Source organism: Talpa occidentalis, unplaced genomic scaffold (assembly GCF_014898055.3).
Source record: "Talpa occidentalis isolate TD23 unplaced genomic scaffold, MPIMG_talOcc4v2.1 talOcc4.5, whole genome shotgun sequence".
In the NCBI taxonomy this organism is placed as follows: domain Eukaryota; kingdom Metazoa; phylum Chordata; class Mammalia; order Eulipotyphla; family Talpidae; genus Talpa; species Talpa occidentalis.
In genome coordinates, this window is record NW_023604861.1 from 63962669 (window position 1) to 63987684 (window position 25016).

Below are 25016 nucleotides of genomic sequence, written 5' to 3' on the forward strand. Positions count from 1 at the left end.
CTTCTTTATTGATATTAATGAAGTCATTTGAGGAAAAGAATGTAAACTGTAGGTACCTTTGAAACAAAATCTCCCTTTTCCCACATAGAAGAACTATCAAAATTTATACTGTATTATAACCAGCTAAAGGTAATATATTATTGAAATAAGAAAATTCATCCATCATGCATTATTGTAAAGATCAGTAAATTGTAAGTTATGAGTTTATGTATTTTTCAACTGTCCATGATTCTCAATATAGTAACATCCTCAAGGATGTACTAAATATAAATAATATATGTTGAAATATACAAATATATTATGATAGATGTATAATTTCTTTTGGGGAAATAGACTTCACAAAATTGTATTCAGTAGCAAGTTCTATTTTAGAATGATTCCAAATTTTAAATATTTCTAGAAAATGATAGTAGCAGAATTAATCATCTCCTTAAGTGTCCCTTGGATTCTTTGACAAATTTTTAATATAAATTGAAATACGTTGCTATTTGACATGCAGTTTTGAGGTACTACAATTATTTTACAACTAAATGCAATAAATATATATTCAACTGTTTCTCCTATAAATATTCTGAAATGTCAGTTTTCTGTAAAATCACTTACAGAGGGCAGATGCCTAGAATATAATTTAGAGCTATATTGTTTATAATATATCTTAAGAAAGTAGGGTGCTATTATTACGCTATTACATTCTGTTTATTCTAGTTTTAATTTATGTCAGTATTTCAAGAAAGACATTGGAATTTTCTTTTTCAAAAAGTTCACTTGGTATAAAGGACATATACCTATGCCTATAGAGAAAAGAAAACTGAAATCTCCTTTTGGCGCCAAGCCAAGTTCAGCCTAGCTATTTGGCCATTTTTTCACATCACTATATTCCTTTGAAAATCAGGAAAAAAGTCTATTCTGCACTTTTTTGAGTCTGCTAAGGGATGAAATACTTTGATCCTTTAACTAACATTGGAACACTTCTCTCAGGTACAAGATATGACAAAACATATTTAATTTATTCTTGCTTCAGATAAACACTGAATTTTTAAAGGAAAAAAAAAATCAGAAGGCTTACTGTAGGCTTTTTCATTAAAGAGAAGTACACCTGCTCCAAAATAAAAATGAATAAAAAGTAATGCAAAAAAAAAATTGTAAGTCACTAAAAGCATTTTTAATTATTTTTACATCATTGTTCATTTTAAATGAACAACATTTTAAATGAACACCACTCAGGTGTAGTCCCCATGGGGTTTCCTTCACCAGTGCACCCATGCACCATCACGTCAGTCCCCTATACTCCTCCCTCTCTCGGTTTGATCCCTCTCCCTCCTCCTCCTCTGCAGTATGTCTCTGATATATGATTGTCTGTTTTTGCTTTGGTGTGCTTTGTACTGTTATTATTTTTTTATACTGATGTCTTATTTGGTTCCCCTATATTCCTTTTATAAGTGAAACCATGAGATATTTTTCTTTTTCCTTTTGGCTAATTTCACTGAGCTTAATTCCTTCTAGCTCCATCCACGTTGCTGCAAATGGCATGAGTTTATCTTTTTTGATTGCTGAATAATATTCCATTGTGTATATATGCCACATCTTCTTAATCCAGTCATCTAATTTTGGACATTTGGATTGTTTCCAGGTTTTACCTATTATAAATAGTGCTACAATAAACATAGGGGTACAGGTGGTCTTTTGAATCAATGTTTTTGTGTCCTTTGGGTAGATCCCTGGGAGTGGAATTGCTGGGTCATATGGTAGCTCCATTTTTAGTAGACTGAGGAATCCCAGACAGCTTTCCATAGTGGTTGGACCAGTTTGCACTCCCAACAGCAATATAGGAGCGTTCCTTTTTCACCACATCCTCGCCAACATTTGTTGTTGCTTGTTTTTTTGATAGGTGCCATTCTTACTGGTGTAAGGTGGTATCTCAGTGTGGTTTGGATTTGCATTTCCCTGATTATAAGGGATGTTGAACATTTTTTCTTATGCCTGTTGGCCATTTGCATTTCTTTTTTGGAGAAATGTCTTTTAAGTTCTTCTGCCCTTTTCTTGACTGGATTGTTTACTTTGTTTTTGTTGAATGATGTGAGTTCTTTGTATATCTTTGTGATCAGTCCCTTATCAGTTGTATGCAGTGCAAAGGTTTTTTCACAATCAGTGGGGTGTCTCTCTGTTTTGGTTAATGTCTCTTTTGCTGTACAGAAGCTCTTCAGTTTGATGTAATCCCAAGTATTTATCTTTTCCTTGACTATCTTTGCTTTGGGTGATGAGTCTTTAAATATGTTTTTGAGATATGTCTTGTACTGGTTTACCTATATTTTCTTCTATATATTTTATGGTTTCAGGTCTTATATCCAGTTCTTTTAGCCATTTTGAGTTTATTTTTGTGCATGGTGAGAAGTAATGGTCTAGTTTTGTTGTAGAGCAACCCCGATACAAAACGGGGTGCCTGACTGTGGGTCCTCACCCGCGCGCTTAAAAGGACTTATCAATGCTCTACTGCAGGCACACGTGAAAGGTTAATAAAAGGTTTATTTACAAGGGAAGGGGAAATGAGGAAATATACAGCTCTGGGAGAAAAGTGGTACACAAAGTTTTAAATGAGTCCTACCCCATCCGCCGATCAGGAATCCCAAAATGGCGCTTTCAGAGTTGGCCGCCAGCCAGGAGCGGTGAAGCCAGGAGGCGAGCTATCGCGAGCCAGAGAGAGAGCAAGGCCCACGTGTTTGGTTTTTATATCCAACCTGGCTGCCCAACTCCACCCTCAGGTCCCAGCCACCCTCCCCTTGGTGGTGATGGGATTTGTCTTTCCCAATGTCCTGATGGCTTTAGTCTGGAGTGGGGGTGGAGTCCACAAAGCCTGTATGAGATTATCTCAGGACATCCTTTCCCCCTAACAGTTTCATTTTTTTTTTTCAAGTGGTGGTCCAGTTTTCCCAGCACCATTTATTGAACAAACTGTTCGTGTTCCGTTTCTTATTCTTTGTTTCTTTGTCGAAGATCAGTTGTCCATATAAGTGTGGTTTTATTTCTGAACTCTCTGTTAGGTTCCATTGGTCTGTGTGTCTGTTTTTGTTCCAATACCAAACTGTTTTAATTATTATGGCTTTGTAGTACAGTTTGAAGTTTGGAAGTGTGATACCTCCTTTCTCCTTTGTTTTCATCAGTAGGGCTTTGGCTATTCATGGTTTTTTGTGGTTCTGTTATAGAGCAGCCCCAATATTGAATGGGATCCTGACTGTGGGTCCTTACCCGCACGCTTCAAAGGGACTTATTAATAGTCCACTACAGGCACACACAAAAGGTTAACAAAAGGTTTATTTTTAAGGGAAAAGGAAATAAGGAAAATATACAACTCAGGGAGAAAATAGGGAAATAAAGTCTTTAATGCGTCCTACCCGATCCAACGACCTGGAAACCCAAAGTCACTGTCAGAGCTGGCCAGACGCTGCTAGCTGGTGGAGAGCCAAAATGGGGGAACCCCAAAGCCCACGTGTCTGCCTTTTATATCAACCTGGCTGCTTAACCCCACCCTCAAGTCCCAGCTACCTTCCCTTTGGTGGTGATGGGATTTGGAGTTCCCAGTGTCTTTGGCTTTGGCCTGGGGTGGGGGTGGAGTCCACAAAGCCTGTATGGAATTAGCTTTAGGACATCCTTTTCCCCCTAACAGTTCCATATGAATTTCATTAGTATTTTTTCTGTTTCTTTGAAGAATGTCATTGAGATTTTTATTTGAATAGCATTGAATCTGTAAATTGCTTTTGGTAGGATGGACATTTTAATAATGTTAATTCTTCCAATCCATGAGCATGGAATGTCTTTTCATTTCTTTGTGTCTTTTTCTATTTCTTTTAACAGTGGTTTATAATTTTCTTTGTATAGGTCCTTCACCTCTTTTGTTAGGTTTATTCCCAAGTATTTGATTATTTTTTGTTTCAATCATAAAAGGGATGGTTCTCTTGATTTCTTCTTCAGATTGATTGTGTATAGGAAGGCTACTGACTTTTGTGTGTTGATTTTGTATCCTGCTACTTTACTAAACTGGTTGATTATTTCAAGTAGTTTTTCTGTGGCATTTTTAGGGTTCTTTATGTATTTTATCATATCATCTGCAAATAGTGATGGTTTTACTTCTTCTTTCCCTGTTTGGATTCCTTGTATGTCTTTCTCTTGTCTTATTGCCCTGGCTAGGACCTCCAGTATTATATTGAAGAGCAGTGGTGATGCATTGTTGATGCATTGTTGGATTCTATTGGCAAGGATTTTGTTGAGGATTTTTACATCAGTGTTCATTAGGGAGAGTGGCCTGTAATTTTCTTTTTTTGTGCTATCTTTGCTTGGTTTTGGTATTAGTGTAATGTTGGCTTCATAGAACGTATTTGGTAGTATTCCTTCTTTTCAATTTTTTGAAAGAGTTTGTGTAGGATGGGCACTAATACACTGATGAGTGTTTGGTAGAATTCATTTGTGAAGCCATCTGGACGTGGGCTTTTGTTTTGGGGGAGTGCTTTGATTACTGCCTCAATTTCGCTGCTTGTAATTGGTCTGTTAAGGTGTTCTATTTCTTCTTTGTCCAGCTTTGGATGATTATATCATTCTAGGAATTTGTCCATCTCTTCTAGGTTGTTGAATTTGTTTGCATATAAGTGTTCAGGGTAATCTCTAATTATTCTTTTGATTTCTACTGAGTCTGTTGTGATTTCTCCTCTTTCATTTGTAATCCTATTTATATGTGTTTGCTCCCATTTTTTCTTTGTGAGCCTGGCTAGAGTTTTGTCTATTTTGTTTATTTTTTTCAAAGAACCAACTTTTGGTTTCATTAATCTTTTGGATTTTTTTTAATTTCCATTTCATTTATTTCTGCTTTGATTTTTATTCCTTTCTTCTACTGGCTTTAGGATTTTTTTGTTTTTCTTTTTCTAGCTCTTTGAGTTGTGAGATTCAGTTGTTTCTTTGAGTTCTTTCTTGTTTCTTGATGTAAGCCTGTATTGCTATATATTTTCCTCTTATTACTGCTTTTACTGGAAAGTGGAAAAGTGGTGTCCTCCTTGTCATTCAACTCAAATTATTTATTAATTTCTTCTTTGATCTCCTCATTAGTCCAATGGTCTTCCAGCAGTGTGGATTTCAAGCTCATGAAGTGGGAGGGTTCCTTATTTTCTTTTCATGAGTTATTTCTAGTTTGATGCCTTTATGATTGGAGAAGATTGTTGGAATGATTTTGATCTTCATGTATCTGTTGATATTTGTCTTGTGGCACGGTATGTGATCAATTCTGGAGAATGATCAGTGTGCACTTGAGAAAAATGTGTACTTGGATTTTTTGGGGTGCTGTGTCCTATAGATGTCTGTTAAGTCCATGAGTTCTGTGTCTTTATTTAGGGCTCTAGTGTCTTTGTTTATTGTTTGTCACGTTGATCTGTCCATTGGTGAGAGTGGAGTGTTGAAGTCTCCCACTATATATGTATTTTCTTTAATGTCTGTTTTCAGAGCTGATAATAATTTTCAATTATATTTTGGTGCTCCTTTATTTGGTGAGTATATGTTGATGAGTGTTATTTCTTCCTGATGTATTGTCCCCTTGATCATAATGTAGTGTCCGTCTTTGTCTCTTTTTACCTTTTTTAATTTGAAGTCTGTTTCATCTGATATAGGTAGAGCTGTTCCTGCCTTCTTTTTTGGTCCATTTGCTTGTAGGATTGCTTTCCAACCTTTTGCTTTCAGTCTATTTTTGTCTTTTGTGGTTAAATGTGTTTCCTGGAGACAGCAGAAGGTTGGATTTTCTTTTTTAATCCAGCCTGCTAGTCTCTGTCATTTTATTGATGAGTTTAATCCATTTACATTTAGAGCTAATATTGATATGTTGATATCTGTATTTGCCATTTTATTTGTCTTCTTTGTAATTTTATTCCTTGCTTTATTCTGTTCTTGTTCATTCCTCTGTTGGTTTTGTCTTTAGGACTTCTTATAGAATTTTTTGGAGTGGAGGGTTTCGTTGTAATGAATTTCTGGAGTTTCTGTTTGTCTGAAAAGATCCATATTTTTTCTTCATAGAGGAAGGAGAGCTTTGCAGGGTAAAGTATTCTTGGTTGACATTTGCTGTATTGAAGTTTGTTGAATATGTTACTCCATTTTCTTCTTGCCCGTAGTTCTTCTTTGGAGAAGTTTAAAATTAACCTGATTGGTTTTCCCTTATAAGTTACCTGTTTGTTCAGCCTTGCCTGTTTCATTATATTTTCCTTGTCTTGGACTCTTGCAAGCTTTACTATTATGTGTCTTGCTGTAGTTTTCTTTTCATTGTGGTAATTGGGTGTTCTTCTCACTTCTTGTATGTCTATGTTCCTCTCCTTTTTGATGCTTGGGAAGTTTTCTTCAGTTATCTCCTTGAATAATTTCTCAATTCCTTTGTCTCTCCCCTCATCTTCTGGAATGCCTATCACACTTACATTTCCTCTCTTCATGGAGTCTGATAATTGTCGAAGAATGTCTTCATACTTCTTCCTTTGCACTTCTCTCTCCTTTTCTCTTTTGGCTTTTTTTATTTCTGTGTCTTCAAGAGTACTGATCCATTCTTCCATTTCATCGATTCTGTTTTCATAGCTATTCCCAGAGTTCTTTATTCCTCTAGTAATCTTTTAATCTCCTGCATTTCTTTTCTTTCCTTTATTGAGGTCTCAATTTCATTCTTCAGTTCAGTGATTATTTGTCTCAAATCATTTTTTTCCTTTTCGTTTCCTTTCTGCTTTTTAACCATGACGATCATTAAATCTCTATTTGAAAGGCCAAAAAGTTCCTCCATGTCATATTTGAGCTCTGGTGACTGTTTTCCTTTTTATCGTGTGTCCTCCTCCTGCAGAATTGCTTGGTTGTTTATACTTTTCCTTCTTCCTGCTGTTTGCTTTCTAATAAGTTCTATGTGTTAGGATGTTGTGCCACTGGTGATGGCAGGCATCTCTTTGGGGTGCTCCTTCAGTGGTGTCAGAACCTGTTTACTACACCAAGTCCAGCACTGTATGCCAAAACTCCACCAGGGTGTTGATGCTGGGTTGCTTGGAATTGTCCCTTACAGTTCCCTCCATCTGTGTTTACTCAATTCCAGCAGGGAATCAGCCAGTTGGTGATTTTCTTTTCTGGTCACTAGATGGCACCAGAGACCTGGACTTGCTGATCTGTGCTTTTTCCCAGTGGTTCTCTGAGAAAAGGATAGGGAGGGGAGCACCTCAACACAGGCTATTGTTCAAGGTGGGTGCTGTGTCTGCCCCATGTTCATCTGGTGCTGTGCCCATAGCTCTGTGGATCCCATGCCCTGAATTCTGCGCTCTAGTCTCAATTCCAGGGCTATCAGATTCACTAGATGGCACCAGAGACCTGTACTTGCTGACCTGTGCTTTTTCCCAGTGGTTCTTTGAGAAAAGGATGGGGGAGAAGAGCACCTCAACACAGAGCTATTGTTCAAGGTGGGTGCTGTGTCTGACCCATGTTCATCTGGTGCTGTGCCCATAGCTCTATGGATCCCACGCCCTGAATTCTGTGCTCGTCTCAATTCCAGGGCTATCAGATCCAAAATGCTGGCTGTCACCTGTACAGTGCCCACTGTTATGGGTACATCCCACACCCCAGATCGTCACCTGGCTCAGGTCCAGAATGGGGTCTTTTTCCACACCTTGTTTCCCTTCTTACCCCTGTTTGTGTGACCCACCCCCTCTCAGAGCATGAGGGTAGTTTTGTGATCCCTGGCTTCCAATTATCAGGAAGTTGGTGAATTTGTTCTGATCACTAGTTGGCACCAGAGATTTTCCTAGTATCCTTCCAGAACTGTGTTTTTTTTTCCCCTTGGCTCTCTGGGGAACAGAGTGGGTATGGTGTGTAGTGACTCAATGGCGTGGGGGTGCTGTGTCTGCCATCTGCCCCACTATCGTGGGGATTCCACGCCACAAATTTCATGCCCCGGTTCTCAGTTCTGAAGCCCTCAGATCCAGGACGTGGGTGGTAGCCCAGTTCAGTTTTGCAGAAATGGCGGCTTTTGAACCCTGCTCCCATGCCCAGGCGCCTGGTTTTTGATTACTCAGTGAGGGTCATTCACCTCAGTGTCAATTCCCATGCATCTCCCCACAAACCTAGGTCACAGCGAGGGGACCTGGGCAGCTACGATCAGCCTCTCCTTTTCGAGTGTATGTGCTTTTCCACACAAGCTTACCTGCTGGCCTTTGGCTATTTGCAGGTCTCTCCTCGGAGTCCTTACCTTCCTTTAATGGCACCTGGAGCCGTTCACTTACCTCCATGGTGTTTCCCACATTGTTCTCCACAGTTCCCATTCACAGGTGCAGTGCCTGCAATAGTTCCTTTCCACTCAGTGTCCCACTTGATCTCTAGTTTTCTAAAAGCATTTAAAATATACCTTCTATTATGTCCTGCATTCAGTCCATGGCAAGGTGCTAATCCACATATGGAGCAGCAAACCTCTCCTGTCTTGCCCTCTGCTCCCGCTAGCAGTATATTTCAGTAAATCTGCCTGTTCTACTCCCCATTCTGTCTGGTGAATCCTCTCATCCCCTACAACTCTGGCCTAAACCCAAGTTCTTACACACAATAATAAATAATATAACATAACATAAACCTGAAGTCACTTATAGCTGAAATACTGAATTACCTAGACATAAAATCCTTACCTGAACTACTTTTCACTCTGAGATTCTGTTTTAATTGGAGCTGTTAGGGAATATTCTTCCTACATGAAAGGATAAATACTTACTACCTTTACCCGCTTCACATTTTTTTCCCCTGGTATTATCCACATGAGCATTATTTCAGACAATCACTTTTTAAGTTTCATATTCAGCCTCCTCTATCTCCTGTGGCTTTCCCACTTACAGCATTCCATCTTAACTGAAAATTTTACCCACTAGTCATAGACCATTTTTGGATTTACTGCCTGTATGACGTACATACCTGATCATCTAAACTGTGGAAATGATTTCATCTTTTGGTGTATTCCTGTAACTCTTACATTCATACCCCTCATTGGTATTTAGCATTTTCTGTAAACATTTGTATTTTGGCCTCCTGATGGAAGTATACAGCACCATCTATTAAGAGTTCTTGTCAAAAATCAATCTTGAATCTGGGTGCCTCTGGTTCTAAGAACCAGTTTGTAGGAAATTTAGCAGTTAGGCGAACATGTAAAATGACACAGAGTAGATACAGTTAGCAAAACTTCTAAGAGTGCAATAAACTTTACATGATAAATAACCAGACTTCTTCAACAATTAAGAGGGCGGGTGAAGAATGAAAAGGCAGGACTATAGATTTAAAAAGACTTGAGATACAGGGCTAGCAAAAGAAAAATTTTAAACTTGTGAATCAATGTACTTCCCCATTCCTGCACTAATTCTACAGGAATGTAATTATTTTCTTAAGATAGTCAACATCTACCTCCAAAAGTGAAGATGGGTCATCCTATCTAAACTCCATGTTTGAGGATGGGGAAGAAATGGTTTCCCAAATGAAAATCAAGTTACTGCTATAGGGATTTGATTATTTCATTTTAAATGATAGAATTTGAATTTTGGTATATCTAAATCTGAAAATCAGCTTACTGCTACAGAAAACTTTGGATATCCAAATGTGTTGTTATACTGAACTTATAAGTTTGTTTCACTTGAGATAGTATGAATAATAAAATTTAAGTAGAAATTATGTAAAAATTATGCCAGTTATTGGATACCTCTTATTTGCTGGTCAGCATCCATTCCCCTTATTAATAATAGTAACCTATTAGACTTTTTTTTTTTAATATTAGTACTGTACTTCAACTCTCTATTATAAAAGTTTTCTTCTGTACCAAAGAGAAGTAATTTAAAATAAAAATGTGGGTGTGTTTTATTAGATGTTTTTGTATAGTATCTATATATGACTTCTGAAACATTTTCTGATGATTTTATTTTATCTCTTTTAGGGCTAATTTCATATACTGAGTATCTTTTCTTGCTTACAATTCTCACTAGTAAGTATCCTGTAATTTTTTTCAAAGATCATCTGGAATTTTCCATTTTTACCAAACAAGATTTTGCAAGTTTGGTATTTCTGTGTTTATTATTGAAAATATTGTTGGTAGTTTAATTTCTATATCTGTAAAACAGTAGTATTAGATTAGATTATCTCTTTAGGTCTCTTCTTCCTCCTTTGAAGTAAGGAACCCCATAACTTTGTCTTTTAAAACAAAAAAGTTTGATCAACCAGACTTAGCCTTCATTTAGGAATATTTAAAAACTCTCACCTAATAGTCTATAAAATTTTCAAACTCAGTGTCATGAAAATCAAGGAAAGATTGAAGAACTTTCACAGCTTAGAGGAGGAAAAGGGGACATAATAATTCCATGCATCATCATTTCTTATATTTGATTCTAGAGGTGAGTGACAGAGGAAAACCATCAAATTAAATAGACTATAACTTAGTTAATAATGCTATACCAATGTTAATTTCTTAGTTTTTGTAAAGGTACTGTGGTTATGCAAGATCCCTATCATTAGAGGAAGCTGGGTAATGAGTATATGAGAACTTGTATACTATCTTCATAACACTTTTGTAAGTCTAAAAATATTTCAAAATTAAAAATTTATTTTAAGTCTTACTTTGAGGAAGGGAAACAAAAAGTAATAGTCAATATGAAATGGCTATGGTACTATAATGATTACAAGAAAGTTCCTAGTAGAGCTAAAGAAATTAAGTTCTCAAATTAATTTTGCTTTGACGGGCAGAACACTTAATAGCAGAACAGCACACTATTGGGAATATACCACCCTTTGAAAATTGTTATAAGAAGAGATCAGTTTTTTCTCAGTTCAGGCATTTACTCAATTTCTAGAAGCTTATTTCAAAATTTGAAGATTATAGATCTGCAAACAATTTATATTTAAATTGTTCATATTCACTTGATTGCAGAACCTCATTCTGGGTTTCATGTTGCTTTTAAAATGCTGGATGCAGATGGTGATGAGATGGTTGAAAAAAGGGAATTTTTTAAGGTAAGTAGATTCTAGTTATTTTTGTTTTATAATAATGGCACCTAGATTTCTGTGTGATAATTTTATTTCCATAAAAATTGAAATTATATCCACTGCTTACATATATCATCTCAAAAAATTATGTATACATTTAAAAACATTAAATTGTTTTTATAATAAAGCCTTGAGGAAACTGTTAGGAAACAGTGCATAAGATTCTGAAAGGAGAAATAAGGTTAAGCTTCTACATTTTTTAGTTTTATTTTTATGATTTTAGCTAATAAGAATACAATATAAATATCTTCCTAGATATGTTGAAAGTTATTCATATGTCCTCCACCCCCCCCCAAAAAAAAATGAATGAGAGAAATAAAAACTTCAGCATTTATAAAGAATAAATAGGGGGGACAATAAAAAAAAGGGCAGGGGACATAAATAGGCACATCTCCAAAGAAGACATACAGATGGCCAGCAGACACATGAAGAAATGTTCATCACTTACCATCAGGGAAATGCAAATCAAAACCCAGTGAAATTACTGCCTCACACCTGTGAGAATGGTCCATATAAAATAGACCAGAAACAGTATGTGCTTACAGAGGTGTGGAGAAAAAGGAACGCTGTTGGTAGGAATGTGTAGTGGCCCACCCTCCAGGAGAGAGTGAGGAATTGACTGCAAAGATACATGCAGGAACTCTCTGGAGTGCTAAAAATATTTTAGGGCTCAATTAGGATTGTAGTTACATGTGTATATAAATTTGTCAAAACTCATTAAGCTGTACACTTTAAACAGGTACATTTTATTGTGTGTATATCTCTCAGTAAATCCCTTTGACAACGTTCATACAATGGGCTTTGCAAATATAATTTCAGAAATACTGGTTTCATATATAAGAAACTACCTCAAAGAGTAGAAACAAAGGACACAACAAAAAATGTCCTAAATAGAGGAAAATGCGTAAAACAGTGGGATCTTACAAAAATTAGGTTTATACATATAGCATGTTTAGAAGTTATCTGGAGGAGAATGTATAGTGTATCAATCCAAGCCTATAAAATGTACTTTGTGCTGATCTTAGAAATAAAACACTAAGCTTGATAACCCATGGAACAGTATGTCTATTTAAAATAGCAACGTAGAGCAGAAAATGCTTACATTATATTTTAATAATTATTGCCATTGGGACCTCGCTCGTCACTCAGGGGTTAAAATCTCAGTGCTGTCAAGCAGTTGGCAGGAGGTGCTGCCTGAGTTCAATCCCCAGCCAGGGAGCTAACCCAAATGACGCAGCGACTTCTCCTGTGTTGCCGGCTGTTCCCTTTAGCAGTGTATTTCAGTAGATCTGCCTGTTCTGCTCCCCAATCTGTCTCTGGTGAATACTCACCCCCCGCACCTCTGGCCTGTACTCCAGTTCTTGTATGTATAAATAAATAAATCTTTAAAAAGAAAAAGATACAGCAGTGGATGAGATTAACTTAAAGGAACTTATATTCTAGAAAGAAAGATTGATAATTAATGAATAAATGTATAAAATAATGTAAGATGTTCTCTTATGCGTAAATAAGTAAAAATAAATCTTTTTAAAAAGTAAAATATTACCATTGTCATTGTATTAGAAAACTTAAGTATATAGTATCTTATATTTGGAAATGTAAGTATTTCTTAAAAGCATATTTGAAGGGTCAGGTTTTGTTTGTTTTGGAGTTTTTGTTTGTTTTTATAGCTTATCTGAATGTTTCCCCAGTAAATTTTATTTATTGCTCTTCCTACCATAAGTGCAAGAAATGAGAATTACTTTTATACCAAAATGTAGATGTAATAAAAGTGATTTGAAAGCAAATGCAAAGATAATGTTAAAATACATCAATATAAAGTCTTGTGAAAACCTTCTAAATCATAAATTGACTCAGTTTGTTACTTTTCATGTTTGGTGGTACATTCATGTTCTATTAAAAGCCAGATCTAGAAATCGTGTTGATAAGTGTATTGCTTGGTTCTTTATCCTAAGAATAAATAAAATGGCAACTGTACATATAAACTGTTCTCTGTGGATAATAAACACCACCAGTGGTGATCAAAACAAGTAATAGTTAATCCATTTAATATGGATTTACCACTCCCCACACCTCTGGCCTGTACCCCAGTTCTTGTATGCATAAATAGATAAATCTTTAAAAGAAAAATCTCCTTTTTGGAATCAATGCCAGGGTTTCAGTGTGATTTCTTTAAACAGTAAATTAATGACAAATGTATTTTACTAGTATAAATTTCTCCTAAGGTGATGCTTTTATTTCACATCACTTTCATACAGGTAAGAAGGACTGTGCTCTTAATATAGCAGTGTTATAATTTTATTATGCAAAATATATGTGCTAGAGTTACTGTTAACTAAATACAATACCTTCAGCATAATTTATTCTTGAATTTGGAATAATCTTGTTTCAGAATTTACACAATGATGCTCCTGAAAGTGAAATAAGTTAAAGTGATTGTACATACCTTTCTTCATTTTTAGCCTGAAATTAAATATGAACCAGTATGAATTTAAATGGTTGACTTGATAGTACTTCTTCATTCAAAATTTGTCTTTGGTGAATTTGTCCTCATGCTTCTTTTACCACCTGTGTATAAAAGCTGTACCTTCTTTCTGTTTTTCTAACAGAACACCCCAATTTCTACCAGAAACTTTGCTCTTCCTTCTTTGAAACCCTTTCCCCAATTCTTTTCATAGCTTTTAATAATTACATTCTTAGCCCAAATGGCATGTCCTCAAAAGAACCACATAAAGTAAGCCTATTTAACAGTAACTCTTCCACTGAAGTCTCTGAATCATGTTACCCTACCTTATTTTATTTTAATTGGTCATAACACTTTACTATCTGAAATTCTCTTAATTAATTGTTCTCAAATTTGTTATCTCTAGCCCAGTATTATGGTAAGTTCACTGAAAACAAGGACACTATCTACCCTTAAGGGCAGAGGACTATATATAATCCTTAAGGACTATATTTGCAACACTTAGAACAGCACTTTCAACCATAATAGGCACTTAGTACATTGCTTTCATGAATCGATTTCATGTACAACTGTTTTAAGTAACTTAGTAAACCAGGGAAACCTTTTAGCTTAAGAAAATAGCTGGGCACACAACGTTTGTCTTTTTTTTTTAAATGGAACTATTACTATAGTACTGTATATTAGAACATGTCCACCAAAAAAGGTTCAAGAAAATCTATGGCACAGAGATCTGTACAACATAGTGCATATAGTCAACAATATGGTGTTATGTACTTAAAAACTTAAGAGGGTACATCATCACAGGCTAAGCATTTTTACCACCAAAAATAAAAATCAGTGGCTAACAACTCTTTTGGGGTGATATGTTTGTTTCCTTGATTACAGTGATGAATCACAGGTGTGTGTATATGTCCAAAGTCATCCAAATATATGCATTAAGTATGTGCAGTTTTTATATAGTAAAGCTAATAAAGAGAAAATGTTTATGGTACCTTGATTCACTGTAGCTGAAGACAATGCAAACATCAATCAGGAGGTGATGAATGGACAAATAGTTATCTTCATATAATGGCATACAACTCACCATTATAAATAGAAACAAACTACTGATACACAAAGGACATGGAACAATCTCAAAACCTTTATGCTGAGTGAAAGAAAGTGCACAGGGACTTTTAGTGACAGAATCAATGTGCCAGGCAGTGAGGAAATAGCCAGGGACCATGGGGCTTGGGCTGACAGCAGGTGACTGAGCAGGCAGCAGCCTCCATGTGGGTAGAAACATATGCAGAGGGCCAACCTAGCCACAATGCACCTGTTAGCATGGACCCCTTTCAGTGCTACTGTTCTCAATGTTGGCCAATTTGCCTATCTGAGAGTGAGCTTACAGAGCTCAGATTCCTGTGCCCATGACTCATGGACAGGAGGAAGCTGAAGCACATGCATAGAAGCCTTGCTCACTCCTTGCTGAACAGGCAGAACAAACTGGAGAGAGGGAGCACACTACCATGCTGCACAAGCTGCTCATCTGCCTGCGCCACACCTACCTGCTATGGCACCAGAAGAGTGAGACATGAATGCAGCATTTGATATATATATATGATGATGTGGGGAATGCTGAAGAAGACTGATTTGTCAACTTTTTATTTTATTTTATTTATTTTTATTCAAGGACCAGGGTACAAGCCAGGTGTGCGGGAGGGTGAGAGGATTCATCAGAGAGAGAGCAGGAAACCGAACAGGCAGATAGTGGAAATACACTGCTGAGGGGAGCAGCAGGCAAGACAGGAGAGGTCTATCACCCCATGTGGGTATCTCCGCGGCCGGCGGGGATCAAACCGGCACTGCAGAGACTGCGGACAGCTTCACAGCGCTGCGCTCAACCACCTGTGCCACCAGGGAGGCCCTCAACTTTATTTTTGTAAAGATTTATTTATTTATGCATACAAGAACTGGGGTACAGACCAGAGGTGTGAGGGATGAGAAGACTCACCAGAGACAGAGTGGGGAACAGAACAGGCAGACTGACTGAAATACACTGCTGAGGAGAGCAGCAGGCGAACCAGGAGAGGTCTGATGCGCCGTATGGGTAGATCCCTGGCTGAGGATAGCTTCATAGGTTGTGTCTTAACCAGTTGAGCCACCAGGAAGGCCCTAATTTGTCAACTTTAAAGTGTCTGACACAATAATGTCTCAGTGAAGTATCCGAGGAATCTGACAGCAGGTGAAGGAGACTCACAATCTGAGAGAGAACACCAAGAGACGACATGACCACCTGTCTCCTGGTGAAGACTCTCAGGGCCTCCTAGATAAACTGGTCAGAAGAGTAATCAGCCATCCGAGGACCTCTGGAGGGAGAATGGGAGCAGGACCCACAACACCAGTGTCATCGAACTCAGACAAGACAGGTCCCAGAAGCCCCCTAAGGTCCCAGGTGCACTTCTCCAGAGGACTGGGGATCAATGCAATCTGAAGTTGGATCCTCTCCACCAATGCTGATAAAATGCCTCCCATGTACCCAGCACTGTAAAAACCCAGCATTGAACATGATGACAGCCCCTTCTCTCTACCAGCCTCCAAATTGAAACTAGCATTTATTGAGCAGGAGGACTTTTGGGTACTGGAATAAATTTAACTTACTCCTCATTTTTACCCCTGGAAGAGAGAGTGTGGTGTTACCATTAAATGATTTCCTACAGGAGAGAATTTTGGAACCATGCATCCAGCACGTAGAAGAAACCTTAAGAATTTGCAGTTATTGTCGTTGTTATTCTGTAGGTGAGGAAACAAGTTTGGAGGTTGAGAAGCTGGGGGATAGTCAGAGTAGTAGTAACAGGAGAGTGGAGGTTGGCAGCAGCACTGTTGGACACCAGAACCCATATTTGTAGCCATTCCACCACTTTGCTATGCCCATAGATATCCAAAGGTTCTGTGACTGTACCAGGGTGGTGAGATGGGGGTAAGATGCACCTGTATTTGGTGTCCAAATGCCTGGTGTACACATGCTCCAGTTCTTTGCCCTTGAGTGAATTGAGTCCTCTTAGACTCATAAAGTTGGGAGAAAATTGAGGTACTGATGCACCATCACCACTCTGCAGATGTTGATCCTCAGAATTATGATTCCTGTGATTTCACAGCATGGTATTATTTTGTATCAAGATCACTATCTTTCCGATAACAGAATTGGCAAGGGAGCTGGATCCTATAATTTTAAAAGGTAATATTTTTTCCTCCCACAGAGGAGTTTGTAATCCTATTAAAGCCTTTATAGTTAGGCAAGTGGGTGGGGGGATGGGACAAGAAAGAAGGAAATACCAAAAAATACATTCTATTTAGTATCACATATTTGGATTTCTAAATTAAGTGAAACTAATTTAGGTAGGGGGGTGGACTGTAATTCAGCTTCAGTAGGGGATGTAGAAAGAAAGGAATGACTAAGAAGAGACAAAAACTTGTTCTAATGTCTAAAAGGAATATAGATTAATCAGGTGTATACATTTGTCAAAATTGTATGGCCAAAATTGTACACTTCAATGTATGTAAGTTTTTCCTGAGAGCTACAAATAATTACAAAGAGAACAGGAAGTAAATAAAAGTATAAATGAACCTTGAATACCAAAATACCAATAATTGTTGAAGTTGAATAATGCGTATATGGTTGGTTATTACAGAATTCCTTTACTTGCTGTGTTTGAAATTTTGCATAATAAAAATATTTTAAGGAAGATACAGTAAAATAAGGGAGAGATGTCCTAGAATAAGTATAGGGGAGTCGGAGTTGAAAAGTTGAGTAGGAATTTAGAGAACTAGAGATACACCATTTCCCTAAAACAAACAATAATAGTAGCAATTTGAGATAATTAATTTGGAATTTAGATGCAGCAATTTTCAAAGAAATACCTGTTAACATAAAAATTGCCTACAAGAAAATGGGTGAAGATTTGTCTCCTAATCTAAATTTGTAGTCAGAGGTTTTGCCATTTGATTTTTCTTAAACCTTTTTTTTTTCCACTTGCTATCACATGAGGATTGGTATAAATGACTCTAAAAGGTAAGGTAGGTTTTTTAATGTACTCAATCTCGAGGTGCTGTTGACAGTTTTATAATTAACTGAACTATAGGTCTTTAAACTCTGTTAAATACTTTATAAATGCATAAAATGAAAAGGAAGAACATTTATATGCTATAAATAGCTTTGGCTATTCCAAGATGCAGTTTGAAAATGTGACTATAAATTATCAGTGATACATGAAATTAATTATGAATAAAAATTCTCTTGCAAGTAGGACACAGGTAAAATCATGGCTCAATAGAGTGATGCCTTTATAATACATGTTAAGTAAGGCAGTTTTCTTAAGGGGAAAAAGATGACCCAGAATATAGTAATAAACATTAATACTTGAATATCTATTTCTCCTTTTATTCTTACATAATTTAGTAAAAAATATAGTAAAAAAAATGTTAGGTGTTGTATTACAAAAAGTTAACTAATATTTATAATTAAAACTTGGCATCTGTTTTTTAGGTTGTTTTGAAAAATCAATAGATGTACATCTAAATATATGTTTATAATCTTTTTAGCTGCAAAAGATCTTAAGTAAAGAAGACGATTTGAAGACAGCTAATGAAAGAGAATGCCAGGTATGTACAAGCTATTTCCAAATGGATGATGATTATAATAGCAGCTCTGTTCTGTTTGTTCAAATAACTCTTCCCAAATAGTTGGGAAAATTATCAGTAACTTAATTTGTGTGTGTGTGTGTGTGAGTGTTGGATTACATACTTATTTGTGTTTTAGAAGTACAGGATCACCCCCTTCCTTCCTTCCTTCTTGTCTCCCCCCCCACCCCCACCCACTTGCCTAACTATAAAGGGATTGGCTTTAATAGGATTACAAATCCCTCTGTGGCAGGAAAAAAGATTACTTTTTAAAATTACAGGATCCAGCTCCCTTGCCAATTCTGTTATCAGAAAGGTAGTGACTTTGATACAAAATAGTACCGTGTTGTGAAATCACAAAGCACCCACAGTCCATTCCATTCTCATATTCCATTGTGCCCCATATAGGTGTGGGTTTATTTCTGGGCTCTGGATACTATTCCTTTGGTCTGCGTGTCTGTTTTTTGTTCCAGCAGCATGTTTTAATTTTTGTGGCTTTACAACATAGTTTGAAGTCCGGGAGTGTGATATTGCCGTTCTTCCCCTTTTTTTGGTTAGGATTGCTTTGTCTATTTGGGGTCTTTTGCAGTTCCATGTGAATTACAATAATGTTTGTTCCATTTCTTGGAGGATGCTATTGAGGCTTTGATAGAGATTGCATTGAATCTTTATATTCCTTTTGGTTGGGATGCCATTTTGACAATGCTGATTCTTCCAATCATTAGCAAGGAATAGCTTTCCATTTCTTTATGTCTATTTCTTTTAGCAGTGTTTTATAGTTTTCTTTGTATAGGTACTTCACCTCTTTTAAATTTATGCCTAGGTATTTAATAAATTTTTTGGTGTTACCGTGACTGGAATGGCTTTCTTAATTTCTTCCTCTTTTAGCTCCTTGTTTGCGTATAGGAAGACACCTGATTTTTGTGTATTGATTTTGCAGCTTGATACTTTTGATAAATTGATTTATTGTTTCAATTAGGTTTTTTAGTAGAGTTTTTAGAGTTCTCTGTGTCTATTATCATGTCATCTGCAAATTGTGATAGTTTTACTTCTATCCTAATTTTCTTTTACATAGCTCTAGCTAGGATTTCCAATACTGTGTGGAGTAAGCTGTAAGAAAGTGGACATCCTTGTCTTGTTCTAGATCTTAGTAGAAAACCCTTCAGGTTTTCACTGTTGAGAATTATGCTAGCTAGGGTTTGCCATGTGTGGTCTTTATTATGTTGAGGTATATTCCATCCAGGTATATTCCATATAATGACATATATATATAAATACCCAGGTTTTTTGAGGGTTTTAATCATAAATGAATGTCGAAACTTAAAAGTGCTTTTGGTGTGATCTTTATCTTTCCTTTTCTGATGTGATAAATTATATTGATTGATTTTCAGTTATTGAACCATTCTGTGGCTCTGCTATAAATCCTACTTGTGTATTGTTGAATTCAGTTTGCTAAAATTTTGTTGTGGCTTCTTGCATCTGTATTCATTAGGAAAATTAGTTCTATAATTTTGTTTCTTTTTTTTTTTTTGGCCATGTCTTTGCCTGGCTTGGGTACCAGTGATATTGGCCTCATAAAATGTGTTTTGAAGTATTCACTTTTTCTTAATTTTCTGAAAGAGTTTGAGCATAATAGGTATTTGTTCATCTTTCAAGGTTTGATAGAACTCACTAGTGAAACCATCTGGTCCTGGGCTTTGTGTTTTTTGTTTTGGGGGGGTTTTTTTTGATATGGGAGATTTTTGATTACTGTTTCCATTTCATTGCTTATAATTGTCTATTCAGATTTTCTATATCTTCTCTGTTTAGTCTCAGATGATTATATGTTTCTGAGAATTTGTCCATCTCTTCTAGGTAACTGAACTTACTAACATACAAATGTTCATAGTCTTATAATCCTCTGAATTTCTGAGATGTCTATAATTTCTCTTTGGTTTCTAATCCAATTTGAGTTCTCTCCCCTCTTTGTGAACTCAGCTAGAATTTTGTCTATTTTTTTAATTCTTTCAAAGAACCAGAGGTATGGGCCTCCCCTGGTGGCGCAGCGGTTGAGCGCTGGGCTGCAAAGCTGCCCACAGCCTCTGCAGCGCCAGTTCGATCCCTGGCCACCAGCGAGGGTCCCACATGGCACGACAGACCTCTCCTGCCGCCCGCTGCTCCCCTCAGCAGTGTATTTCATCAGTCTGCCTGTTCTGTTCCCCGCTCTGGTGAATTCTGGTGAATTCACCTCTGGTGAATTCTCTCACCCTCCCGCGCTTCTTACTGTACCCAGTGCTTGTATAAATAAATAAATAAATCTTTTAAAAAAGAAAAAAAAAGAACCAGAGGTATTGTTTTCCAGCATTTATGATGTGTTCTTTTATCATCTGGTTATATCAAAATAACTTCCAAATGAATACAGATTTCAATGTCAAAAATCAAACTTTGGATATACTATAAGAACATGCAAGTAACTATTTTTATATTCTTGAGATATGTTCTGTTCCAAGGCCATTAAAGAAAATTTGACTACTGTTGTTTTTGTTTTTGTTTTTTAACAACTAACATCTCAGTAGAAAATAGGCGAAAAGCCTAAAGAGGCAATTGGCAGAAGTAACACAAATGATAACAAATGTGAATAATCAAAGAAATGCACTGTGAAAAAATAGTGTTTTGGTTTTGTACTTTATTTTTCCTCATTGATTGGTAAAGATAAATGATTGATAATCTTTGGTGTTCTCTAAGATTTGAGGGTGTTTGCAAAATTCAAGCACATATCCCATTTGACCAAACAGTTTCACTTCTCGGAATTTATAAATGCAGACATATAATGATATATATATAACAATATTTCTCAGAGCAGCATGTGTATTTTAAAAATTTGGAAACGGTCTAGCAGTAGGAAAAGAGCTCATTACATTATGGCAGGCATTCTTGGCTAGCACACATCTACTGTGTGAGATTTCCCTACTGCCAAGAGGAAGGGGCAATTTGGGCCTTTTCATTCTGTTCACTGATAAACACAAGAATGGAAAAAAAAGGAATATATATTTAATAAAAAGAAATAAAGTAACATTGCTTGCTGTAGTGAAAAATGTTACACATAGAATAACACATATAATGCAATAACCATTAAAAATCATGGCATATCTATATTAAGAAATATGCTCCATTTTAAAAAGAAAAATGTATAAAATAATTTTATTTGCTTAAGTCTCTTCAACAAATGATGCTAGCACAGTTGGATATCCACTTGCAAAAGAATGACAGTGGACTTCTACTTCACACTGTATACAAAAATTACTGAAATGAGTCAAAGACTTAAATGTAAAAGCTAAAACATAAAACTCTTAGAAGAAAACAGAAGAGCAACTTCATGATTGGATTTGGCAGTCATTTCTTAGATATAACACTAAAAACACAAGCAATGGAAGAAAAAAGAGATATGTTGGACTTCATCAAGATTAAACATTTTTTCCATCAAAGAACACTATTAAGAGAGTAAAAGACAGCCTACAGAATGGGAGAAAATATTTGCAAATCATATATTCATAAGGGTCTATACTAGGATTTACATCAAGAACCCCTATAACTCAATAGTAACAGTACAAACAACCCAATTAAAACTTAACAAAGGATTTGAATAGACATTTACCTAAGAGAATATGTGCAAATTAGCAACAAACACATGAAAAGATGCTCGACATCACTAATTATTAGAGCAATGCACCCATGATTGCAAGGATGCAAAGAAACTGGATCATTCATTCTTTTCTAGTGGGAATGTAAAATTATACTGCCTGTAATGAAACACTGATTGTACTCCTGGCATTGATGCCAGAAAAATGGAAGCCTGTGTTCACACAAAAATCTCTATAGATGTTTTTAGTAACTGTTTTTTAACTTTATTTTCTCAAACTGGAAATAACACAGATGTCATACAACTGTAGTGATCCATATAATGGAGTACTATTCTGCAATATAAAGGAACAAACTATTGACACAGCAACAACCTGGATGGATATCTAGAGAATTATATTTTTAAAAATGCCAGTACAAAAGGTTACATATTGTTATGATCCATTTTTGAAATGACAAAATTGTAGAAAAGGAGAATTGATCAGTGGTTGCCAAAGGATAAAGAGGGGTGGGGGGGGGGAGGGATCTGTGACTATAAGAAAGCATTATGAGGAATCCTTATGGTAAAGGATTTTTTCTTTTTGTACACTATCAAATTGACGTGCTCTTTTGGCATATGTCACCATTGGAGGACATTGAGTAAAGCGTGCAAGAGATCTTTCTGCATTGTATCTTAATATTGTGTGTGAATCTGCAATTACCTCAAAATAGAAAAAATAATTTTGATATAAGGATTCATAGGGATAAACATTTGATCCTTAGACTATGTGTTCTCCTAGACTGGATTGTTTGTGTTCTTCTGCTTCTTGCTGCAATGCCTTTGCTTAGTTGTCACATCATTTTTCTTGCTTGTGTGAATACTCTGTCTAGACCTTCTCTTTACACTGGTAGAGTCTGAATAAAATTCTCCATGATAGTCTTCCCACCTTACTTGGAACTAATTTACCTTGCATTTTGATTCACTCTTCTGTACACTGAAGAAATAGAGGCAAAGAAGAGTTCTTTGGGCTAAATGCAGCCTTTGCCAAATGTATTTAAGTTCTGTCCTCTCTTCTGTGATCCAGTAAAAGTCCTAAACCACAGACTACTACACCCCTCCAAAGTATACCCCACTGTTTGGGCTTCTGAGTAGTCCCTCTATTTAACATCATGTCTTGGAATCCCTACCTCCCACTGCCCAAGTCTCATGAAGTTATATAGCAACTTTTATTGGAATTTTTCCATGACTTGTTCCAGGGTTACCTTCTTTACCCCACTAACGTACTTGTTGCTAACTTGAAAGTTTTTACACAGTTAGTTCTAATAATAATCTCACTTCCTACTGCTGTTGCTAAGAAGTAGAGTTAAGTATAGGATTAGGGGACATACTAGACTATACAACATGTAAATCTAGTTTTCTTTATCTGATATTTTTCAAAATATTTGTCTTAAAATTGTAGCCCTTTTTTGTTGTTAATCTTTTAGCAGTTTTTCTTGATTGTTTTTGTTTAAAGATTTGGAGGAAAGACTTTTTGAATCTCTTTTACTTATTATATTTAATGAAATTATAATTAGAAAAAGCAAATGTATTTCTGACATTCAGCAAAAACTCACTTTCCTGATTTAATTTGCTGTGCTGCTTCATTAAAAATGCTTTGAAAGTACATTTTGAAATGATTTATTTCACTATTCTCAACACGTTTTTTTTGTTTGTTTGTTTGTTTTGCCTCGCCTAAGATTTCATTTGCTATTGAAGTCTACAGTGAGTATTTTGTTTCAAACCCTTGTTGTTTTTCTCCTGCTTGAACAAAGATGATTCTAGAACAGTGTTAGGCAGTTACGGAGTGGTGGCTGCATATCTCTTTTCCACCTTGTGGTTGTTACAAGAGTCTTTTATGGATACTGTCCTAAGAGTCCCAGATTAAGTCTATATTTCTTCTTGGTTACAATTACATGAAGTCATTGTGTGTGTGTGTGTGTGTGTATGTATGTATGTGTATATATATATATATATATATATATATATTTTTTTTTTTTTAATAGAACACAACAGTGAAAGATTGTGATGTTACCACAACCCTTGAGATTCATTTCTTTGGAAAAAGAGGAGAAAAAAAACTTCATTATAGAGAATTTCGAAGGTAAATGCCAATATTTTCATTTAAGGAAATTTTACAAGTAAGAAGTAAAGAAACTGAATATATTCATTTCCTGCAACTGCAGACCATAAAACTAAATACTATGTGTCAATCTCTATGGTATTCATCTCTGAGAACAAAACCTATGAAATACATAGTTTTACATGTTCAAAAATATATCTAAACTATTATGAAAGATAATATGTTTTATAAAATAAAATATTTATTTTTAGTAACTTAATGTTTGCAGCCACATCTATCAATTAGTTTCATAATGTAAAACAAAACAGCCCAACTTAAAACATTGATCATTTATTATTTCCATAGTGGTTTTTTTTGGTTTTTTTTATAATAAATTTTATTTTTATATTCCCCATACAATTGCAACCCCCTTATTTTGACCCCAATCCCTCCCCTCCCCCCCTACCCCTCATAGAGTGTCTCTGGTTCATAGTTTTTTGTTGATTTTGATTTTCACTTTCTTATAGTTATTCATTTTCCTGGTCCCTTATTTAAGTTTTCTAGATTCCTGCTATGAGTGAGACCATCCGGTATTTTTCTTTTTCTTTCTGGCTTATTTCGCTGAGCATGATCCCTTCCAGCACCATCCATGTTGCTGCAAATTGCATGTGTTTATCTTTTTTGAATGCTGAGTAATATTCCATGGTATATATGTACCACATCTTCTTGATCCAGTCATCTATTTTTGGGCATTTGGGTTGTTTCCAAAGCTTAGCTATTGTAAACAGTGCTGCTATAAACATAGGGGTGCAGGTGCTCTTTGGAATTGATGTTTCTGTGTCCTTTGGGTAAATACCTAGGAGTGGAATTGCTGGATCATATGGAAGCTCTATGTTTAGTAGGTCCAGAAATCTCCACACAGCTCTCCATAGTGGTTGGACCAGTTTATTATTTCCATAGTGTTTTAAATCAACTGGGTGGTTCTCCTGTTGGGGGCCAGTAGCTCTTTGGACATACTCATGCAGTTGCAGTCTGTTACTGAGTTAATCTGGCAGCTGCAACAACTCCAGCATCTCCTAAGATGCCTCAGCTGGGACAACTCGCCTATGATCCATATAATCTCTGATTAACACATGGGTTGCCAAACA

The 25016-nt window shown here is 36.2% G+C and overlaps 1 protein-coding gene across 1 annotated transcript in view; it reads left to right on the top strand.

The window, feature by feature from the left end:
• Positions 1-25016, top strand: part of MICU2 (mitochondrial calcium uptake 2) — a 78205-nt gene that overhangs the window by 37211 nt on the left and 15978 nt on the right. Inside the window, exons 5-8 of the mRNA XM_037527342.2 lie at positions 9947-9994; positions 10934-11016; positions 18095-18154; positions 23813-23910. Coding sequence (XP_037383239.1) covers positions 9947-9994; positions 10934-11016; positions 18095-18154; positions 23813-23910 — 289 coding nt within the window. The remainder of the gene's footprint in view (positions 1-9946; positions 9995-10933; positions 11017-18094; positions 18155-23812; positions 23911-25016) is intronic.